The sequence below is a fragment of the Vitis riparia genome, chromosome 10 (assembly GCF_004353265.1).
Source record: "Vitis riparia cultivar Riparia Gloire de Montpellier isolate 1030 chromosome 10, EGFV_Vit.rip_1.0, whole genome shotgun sequence".
Classification (NCBI taxonomy): domain Eukaryota; kingdom Viridiplantae; phylum Streptophyta; class Magnoliopsida; order Vitales; family Vitaceae; genus Vitis; species Vitis riparia.
In genome coordinates, this window is record NC_048440.1 from 1692897 (window position 1) to 1702407 (window position 9511).

At 33.1% G+C, this 9511-nt stretch overlaps 1 protein-coding gene across 1 annotated transcript; it reads left to right on the forward strand.

Moving 5' to 3' along the window:
• Positions 1-1487: 1487 nt before the first annotated feature.
• LOC117923978 (probable disease resistance protein At5g66900) lies at positions 1488-6543 on the forward strand. The gene is made up of 5 exons (XM_034842509.1): positions 1488-2478; positions 4042-4457; positions 4547-4905; positions 5193-5395; positions 5484-6543. Exons 1-5 carry the CDS (start codon positions 1815-1817, stop codon positions 6305-6307), a joined length of 2466 nt encoding a protein of 821 aa, XP_034698400.1. The 5' UTR covers positions 1488-1814; the 3' UTR covers positions 6308-6543.
• Positions 6544-9511: the final 2968 nt, after the last annotated feature.

Below are 9511 nucleotides of genomic sequence, written 5' to 3' on the forward strand. Positions count from 1 at the left end.
AAAATAATGTATGAATAGGCAAAAATCCTAAGTGCACCCAAATTATTCATCTTACATTGAGTTCCTAAGCTTAAATGGTTTTTATGCACCCTTAACTTTGTTTTCCTTGGAGTCTCAAGGTGCTCTTGTCTTTTCTTTTGATTTTGTTGATTAATACTTGAAACTTAACTTGATTTAGACTATTAATACATTTAACCATAATTTGTTATTATTAAAATATACTTAGGAGAACTTTTGAGTTAACTAACTAACTAACTGACTACAGCAACAACAACAACAATAATAATAAAATTGATGAAATGAATTAATTTTCCATCTAATTTGCACAACTTTTATAATGGATGAAATGATTTTTTTTTTTTTTAGATTTTGCTAACTTTATCATACAAAGAAAAGGAAAAAGAAAAAAGAAAAAGGAAAAAAAAAAAGGAAACAAAAATTGATTTGATGTATGCAATTGCAAAATATACATATTTGTTATTTTATTAATTTAAATATACATAGAAATAAATAATAAAAATAATGATAATAATAATAATAATAATAATAATAATAATAAAATTCACCTAACAAAATTAGTTTATAAAATAATTTTCTTTACTAATTTTAACATGAGTAAATAAAAACGTTAATATACAACCCAAAATTTGATTATTTCAATGAGATTGCAAAATTAATCTATGAAACAATATTCGAACTTTACTAATATTAATATAAAGATTTAACTCATGAACTAAAAGAAAATTGAATGAATTCACATAATCTTACAATTTTTTTCTTTTTTTTTTAATTTAATTTTTTATTTTTAAAAAATAGTTTTTGAGTGTACTAACATTAATATAGAGAATGGTTCAATTCCCATAATCTTACAAAAATGATTTTTTGATTTTGTTAATATTAATATAGATAATGCTTCAAGTCACATAATCTTATTATGTTAATATAAAGAAAGATTCAATTCACATATTATAAAATTACCTTTTTAGAAAATAATTTTTCTGATTTTATTAACAAAAAGTAAAATACAAGTCAAAAATATGATTAATAATATAAATTTTAAGAATTAATCAAAACAATTTTTGAGCATAGGGAGCATTATTTTACAAAAGGTCCATAAATTCTAATTTAATATTTACTATCTTGGGTTATTTGGTTAAAATGAACATTAAAAATCGAATTCAGAAAAGAATGAATTCCCTCATTTCAAAATATAAAATATAATATTTTGGACAAAAATACCCTTCAACAAATTCTTAATTTTTATCAAAGGTTTTTGATGATTTTTTTTTTTTTTTTTTAAAATATCGTCTCCTCAATATATCACCCACCGATATTGTTTCTATGCCTTCCCATACACGATATATATCGCCTATATTTAACCAAATTTTCGTAGTTGTTGTGAATAAGACAATGAAGATAAAATTATCAAAGTGAGATTACATATATTACAAATGTGGGTGTTATTTTATTGCTTTAATTAAATATTTCATTCTCTAGTGGTTTGTCTACCTCTCTCAATCCTTCAAATCCTTCAAACCTGAAGCTAAACTTGGAATTAGATTTCTTGAGAACGAGAATAAACCAAAGCTTCAAATGGGTCTTCTATGATCCACCATCTCAATATCTGTTTGCGTGGTGAGAAACCCAGGACAAGGAAAGGAAACTTGGATTTTTAATCTTTATGGTTGGGGGTGTCTTGTTTCTGGAAACCTAAAACCGCATTTCAGCTGAGCGCAATTCTTGATTCCCTTTTTGTTTTCAACGTATTCTGGGCAAGCAGAGAGAACAGTCCTGATTTTGGAGATTAGAGATTGATGGCTTTGGAAACTATCGGAGGGGTGGTGCTGGACAAAGTTATAGGAGAATTGATAAAACCCATTGTGGATGGAGGAAAGAAGCAAGCTGCGTTCGGTGACATCTTACAACGAGTCAAGTCCATTATCAAACTCATAGGGCCGACCGTCCGTCAGATCAAAAAATTGAGCGCAGAGTTGGATCGTCCAAAGGAGGAAAGTGAGAACTTAATCCAACTGTTTGATGAAGGCGAGAAGCTTATTCAAAAATGCTCTAAGCTCAATTGGTGGATGCCCAATCGCTGGAAATACGCCAATAAGCTTACTGCCTTTTACGAGTCTCTTCTTCGCTTCTTCCGGTTCCATATGCCGCTGCAACAATTGATGACCAACATGGAGATTTTGGCCCATCTGCAATCTCAATTCAGATCTGGAACTGGTGGGGTTTCTGGTCAAATGGGGTATTTGGGTTCGGGAGGTAGTCGGGTTTCTGGTGAGATTGGATACTTGGATCCTTGCAATGCCCCTGACCCCCCTGATTTTATGGTGGGACTGGATGTGCCTCTGAAAGAAGTGAAAAAGCGGCTGTTCAAGGATGATACATCAGTGATTGTGGTATCGGCACCTGGAGGATGTGGGAAGACCACACTGGTTCAAAAACTTTGTCAAGACCCGGATGTTAAAGGTATCTTCTCTTCTCTTCTCTTCTTTTCTCTGTTAGTAATTTAGGGAAGGATCCTGATACAGTAGGGAGTCGCACAAAGAAAAAACACCATCAATCCTGCATCTTGAGTCTCATTGCTGTCCTCGGGACTCGTTGGTTTCCACCAGTCTCTCATTCACACGGGTCAACTTTGGCGGGTTGGGCTAGAGATTCGGACAGAATTTGGCAATCATTTTTATTAATCAGGTTGAGGTTAAATTAGATTTTTTCTTACTCGAGTTCAATTTAGATAGGGTTAGAGTGAAGATTCACACAACCCTAGTCTTAATGCCATTTTTATAATATTTATAATTTATACTATTTTATATAATGATATTTATTTTTTTAGATTTTAAAAAAAGACATCAAATTATATTATATTTTTAAAGTATATAAGTTTATTTTTATTTTTTTTGTTATCTTAAAATTTTAAAGATTTTGTAAATAATATTATGGATAAATTTTAAATTATGCAACCTGATCAATTTGATCTCAACTTGACCAACCTGATCTCAACATGAGTTTGGAGAAATGGGGTTGGATTGAGGTTGGGTTGAATACTTCGGATTAGAGGTCAAATTGGATTGCGCTTAGATTGATTGTTTTTTAATTTAGGTTGAGCTCGGGTTAGCTATCAACCTGATAAACCCGCCTAGGTTGCATACCTGCTCTCTATCCACTATCTGTTTGTTTTCCACCAAGCCTCTCTTCTTTTGATTTGTATTTGATTGTCTCATTGTTTTGTAACTTAGTCTCATCCTTTTTAACCCTGGCTTCATCCATCGTAGCTTGCTCTTATCCTTTGTACCTTTATTTAGTGGCCCATACTCCATGATGTGCTATCAACTGTTGACATTAAAAATTCGATAAATATTGATTCAGTACTTTTAAAATTTTCCTTTTGGAAATCAAAAGATTATTCAATGGCCCATACTTCACGATGCACTATCAACGGTTGACATTCAAAGTTAGATGAATGTTGGTTTGGTACTTCCAAAATTTTCCTTTTGGAAATCAAAAGATTTTCTTAATACACTTCTGCTATGTTTCATAATAAAAATGATTTTCTCTGGAAACTATGGAAAAATATCAAAAAAAAGAAAAAAAAAAGAAGGGAAAACGTTAAAAAAAATTTTCTCTCCAATTTTCCTAAGACAAAGACGGGAAAGTTTGAGGAAAATGCATTCCTTGACATTATTATTATTTTTTTTTGGTGGCTTTTCTGTTGACAATCAGATAATTCCTTACCTTTTTCTTTGCTTTTGTTTTTGTCTCTCCATTTTCATTCCTTCAAACTTGGCAGAAACTTTGATGTAGGGTTAGGAGTTTTGTGTTTGAGAGAGCTAACTATAAGGTGCAATAATCAAACCAAGTTGGGGTATAGACATGAAATTATCAAGCAAAATTCATTTTTAGGCCAAGGATCATCTCGTGACAAATTACATAGAACTGATTACTTTGCTCAATTTTGCTACTTTTGTATACCATATCACAAATCTCCAAATATCCTTCCAATGGTTACCTTCTTCCATGTTGTTTGAACAGAAAAATTTAAGGACAACATCTTCTATGTCACCGTGTCCAAGGTGCACAACCTAAAACTCATAGTACGGAAACTATTTGAACATAATGGTTTCCGGGTGCCTGAGTTTCAAACTGATGAAGATGCAATCAACCAGTTGGAACAACTGCTGAAAAGCCAAGCAAGAAAAGCTCCTATACTGTTGGTCCTCGATGATGTTTGGAAGGAACCTGAATTCCCTCTTCAGAAGTTTGCATTTAAAATACCAGAATACAAGATTCTGGTTACATCAAGATATGAATTTCCAAGATTTGGCTCTACCTACAAACTGGAATTGTTGAATGATAAAGATGCCATGAAGCTTTTTCGGCACTCAGCATTCCTGACAAATGGGGATTTCATGCCAGATGAAGATTTTGATGAAGAACTTGTGAATGAGGTGATTTCTTGATCATTTGAGTGAATGTTAGAAACTACTCCTATTACTTTAAAGTATAGCTGATTTATTTGGTGGATTTGAATTTGCAGATTGTGAAAAGGTGCGGGGGATTCCCTCTGGCCCTCCAAGTCATTGGCGGATCACTCTGTGGGCAACCAGTAGAGATCTGGAAAAGCAGACTGATGGAATTGTCCGAAGGTCAATCCATTTTTGATTCTGCAGGGAAACTTGTTCTTGATTGCCTCCAACTTAGCTTAACTTCCTTGGATGGTAAGCAGAAGGAGTGCTTTATGGACCTGGGTTCATTTCCTGAAGACCAAAAAATACCTGTCACTACTCTTATAGATATGTGGGCAGAATTGTACAAACTCGATAAAAATGGTGTGCAGGCTATTTCCAACCTTCATAAACTCTCCTTACAGAATCTGCTCAAACTGGTAGTCACAAGGTGTGGAGTCTTCTTGTTGTCTTTAAAGAGACTACCTTTTTCTCACTGTGTTCTTATATATTCTTGTTTGCTATTCACAGCAATTTTTACTATTGATATTGTATACGTGATTCTATAATATTTAGTCTTCTAGATTAATCAAAAGTTTATTATGATGCATGACACTCTATAGCTTATTTGATTTCTGATAGCTGAACTTTTAATTAAACATTCACACATAAGGTCAATTATTTTAGAAATTCTGGCACAACCTCTCCCTGAGCAAATAGTTTCTGCCTGCTCCCCAGGAAAGATGCATCTGAGGTTGATGGCTACTATGACGAGGCCTTTGTCTTGCAGCATGACCTTCTCAGAGACCTAGCCATACATCAGAGCAGCCAGGAACCTATGGAAAGACTAATCCTTGACTTGAGTGGAAATAAGCTCCCTGAGTGGTGGACTGAAGAAAAACAACCCTGCTTTAAGGCTCGGCTTCTGTCAATCTCCACAGGTTTGCTCTCTCTTAGAATGCAACCCACTAATTTGCTGCTATTCTTTGTCCTCCCTATCCCCTCACATCTTATAGGATACTTCTGTAGACCAAATGTTCTCCTCAAGCTGGTGCAACATGCAAGTGCCTGAAGTGGAGGTTCTGATACTCAACTTTCAGGCAACGGAAAACTACACATTCCCTAAGTTCATGAAGCAAATGGATAATTTGAAGGTCTTAATAGTAACAAATTATGGTTCCAGTGCTGCTGAGCTGATTAATTTTTCAGTCCTCGGTTCTTTATCCCGTCTAAAGAGAATCAGGTTAGAGCAGGTTTCAATACCAACCCTCTGCAACACCATGGTAGAGTTAAAGAATGTGGAGAAAATATCCTTGGTTATGTGTAAGATCAATCAGGCTTTCAACAGTTGTGCCATCCAGATTTCCAACATGTTGCCGAATCTTATGGAAATAAATATCAACTACTGCAATGACCTGGTGGGATTACCTGAGGAGCTCTGTGATTTAGTCCACCTAAAGAAGCTCAGCATCTCCAACTGCCATAAGCTATCTGCACTGCCAGGAGGAATCGGGAGGCTGGAAAATCTTGAAGTGCTGAGGCTTCATGCTTGCACAAAACTATTGGGATTGCCAGACTCAATCGGAGGCCTCCACAAGTTGACTGTTCTTGATATTACTGGTTGTCTTCGGATGGCGAAACTGCCAAAACAAATGGGTAAGTTGTGTAGCTTGAGAAAGCTCTACATGAGAAGGTGCTCAGGTTTGAGAGAGCTGCCACCATCAATCATGGATCTGAAGCAGTTGAAGAAAGTAATCTGTGACACAGAGACGGCCGAGCTGTGGGAAGAGCACCATTTCACCAATTTGAAGATAACAATACCCGAAGAGACTATTGATTTAAATTGGCTTTGAAATTCTGGCTCCTGAGCAAACTTAACTTCACGATAATGCTGAAATGCCTTTGGTGTATCATTTTGTTTTCTTGCCAAGCTATTCTCCCTGTATAAAGAGCCATGTTCCCTTGCAGAAAGGGAAGCACTTTTTTTTTTTGTACGAAGTCATGTGAACAAATAAGGGAAGCAATGTTGTAATGATTTACTTATGTAATCCACTTAATGAATAGATTGTGTTTCAGTTTGATTATTGAACTCATGTAATCCATTTGCTTCAGGGTGTTTGATAAAATTTAATACTTATTAATTAATGACTTAAGTTGAAATTAAGTTAAATTATTCTTAAGTTGTTGCTTTAAAACTTATTACTTAATTCATTTTTTAAGTATTAATGTTGTTTAATAAAATTAACTTAAAGTTTACTCTAATTTATTAAATTGATATATTTATCCTCATAAATTATAACTAGAGGTCAAGTAACAATAGAGGTTGTGGAATAACAAAAGAAATCGTGGAATTAATTAAGGTAAATATAGATAAGAAGATAAAATGAAAATGTGGTGTACTTATTACTTAGAATTGTTTTTGACTTTAAGTAATCACATTAAGTTATTTTACCAAACATACTTAATTTACTTAATAATTTAAATTAAGTTATTAAATCACTTCAAGTTATTAGTTAGTTGGTTTACCAAACACCCACTTAATCAAACTAAAATGATTCATTTATGAATAGTTTCACTCATATAAATTTATTAGCGTTATATATTTAAAAATAATAACAATTAAAAATATTTTTAGTATAATTAAAAAAATTAAATAAATAGGTGTGATTTAAATATATTTTTTATTTTCTATTTTTTTTTTAAATAATAGTAAGTTTTATGTGATATGTAAAAACACTTTAATATAAATAGGTGTGATTTAACTACATTTTTTATTTTCTATTTTTTTTTAAATAATAGTAAGTTTTACGTGATATGTAAAAACACTTTAATACTTATTTTAAACTGACAATGATTCATAAAAATCTTAAAATTTTGGTATCAAAATTTAAAATAATTTTAAAGACATAAGTAGAATTTATACATTTTACATGAGTTATCATATTTCATATGAAAGTTATTGCTTGTATCCTAGTAAGCAAAATAATGTCAAAGTTATTGCTTGTATCCTAATAAGCAAAATAATGTCAAATGAGTTAGATGTTTGTATTTAAATAAAAAGATTTAAATATAAGCTTAGTAACTTCAAATTTCTACATGTGACGCTATGTTGGTTTTTTGTGTTCGACATTATCACTTCTTTTCATTTCACCCACTATACTTTTCCATTAAAGGTTATGAGAGTTTTGGTTGTGGGTGACAAAAAACTTGATATGATTCCCTAACATGACTCACTCCTAACACGACTCACTCCTAACACATTTTTTATGAATTTGTGTTGAGTATAATTATATTTGGACAAATTTTATTGATATGTATGACTCGTTTAATAAACAAGTTATTTTTTTTTGTCAACCTACATAATACGAATATGACTTATTCAATAATTTTGTTTATAAGTCTAAGTATTATAGGGAAACTTGGATATCTCTGTTCCTAACCCTGGATCTTTTAGGGTGGTTGCAATCTATTCCTAGAGCTCTCTAAATCTAACAACATAAAAAACAATAGGTATTTAAAAACTTAGATAAAGAGATTAGAGATGTTTTACCTTAGATCTAGATGTTCCAAAATTAATTCCAATTCAATGAAGTTGTATAGAGTGAATCACAAGCCTCGCTAACCAAGTAGCCTTTCTCTTGATCACTCACTCTCATGGATTTAGGCTTGAGAAAAGGGTGGTATTCTCTTAAAGGGAGAGGCTGCGGTTTTTGTCTGAAATCTCAAAGTGAAGAGCATACAAATTGAACTCCTAAACCCTTGAGGAGGTTTATATAGGCTTCTTTGTGGGATTAAGTGACTTGAGCCCAACTTGGGCTTAGGCCATTTAATCAAGCTTACTTGGTTCCTAATTAATTTATTAGCCCTATTGAACTCCAATTAATTAACCCACTTTAGAAACTAAAAAATACCCTAAAAACCATGCCACCATAAATCATGAGCTCAAACGGAAACCACTAAGACCCACGAGAAAATACTAAATCTTCAAAATCTAATTTTGAAGTTGATTCAACATCCTACTACAAAAAATCAACTACACTCAATATGCTATGAAATTACATTGAGATATACTTTGAGTTTATGACCTACTATTCACTACATGCAAACTCCTTATGATTTGGTGTCCATAATCTATCAAGGTATATGCTATCAACCTCTTAAGATCACCTTTCCAATTCTTGACTTACATATATTTCTATCATGTGATCAATTAACATACTCTACCTTACAAGAACAAATGTCAAATTCCACTTAAGGAATTGATGGGAAAAACCCGAATCTCTTTGTTTCCTAAGCCCAGATTAGGTTAGGAACATGTATAACTATCCTAGGATTTTTTTAAATCCTATGTACAACGAAAAAAAAATAGCGTTTTTAAACTTTAAAGGGATTTAGAAAGTGCTAACGAAAACCATACCTCAGATTCAGATGTTCTCGAATAAAATCCACGTGGTGAAGACGAAGAATGAAATCTCAGAAGTCTCATAAACCCGAAGTCTTCTGCCTGATAACTCAAACCTTGATCTTGACACACTTCCAGTGGGGATGGAAGGGAGGGTGGAGGTTATGACTCTCTTTGGAGATGGAAGACGACTCTTTAGAAAAATCTGTGAGAACCCTAACCCCAAAGGGGTATTTGTTATAAGGCTTCTTACTAGGGTTAAGTGACTGGAGCCTACTAAGGGCTTGGGTCACTTAATCTAGCTTAAAATGGGTCCTAATTGAGTAATTAATCCAACAGAGCCTACTAATTAATTAATTAGCTCAATCTAGAGACCTTATTCACTTGTCCTTATGCAACCTTACATAATTACCAAAATGCTCGTATGCATAAAAGTGAACTTGAAGCCAATTCGACCCTTATAACCCATGCCAACAAGGTATATGAGTTCAGAGCAAGGACCACTAGGACCCATAGGAATACTAGCTCCCTTAAAATCCAATTTTGAAGTTGATTCAATATCCCACTATAGAGAATCAACTAAACTCCAATATCTTATGTAAATAACAATGCGATATGAAGTGCTCGAGTTCTTGACTTGCAATCCATTGTGTTC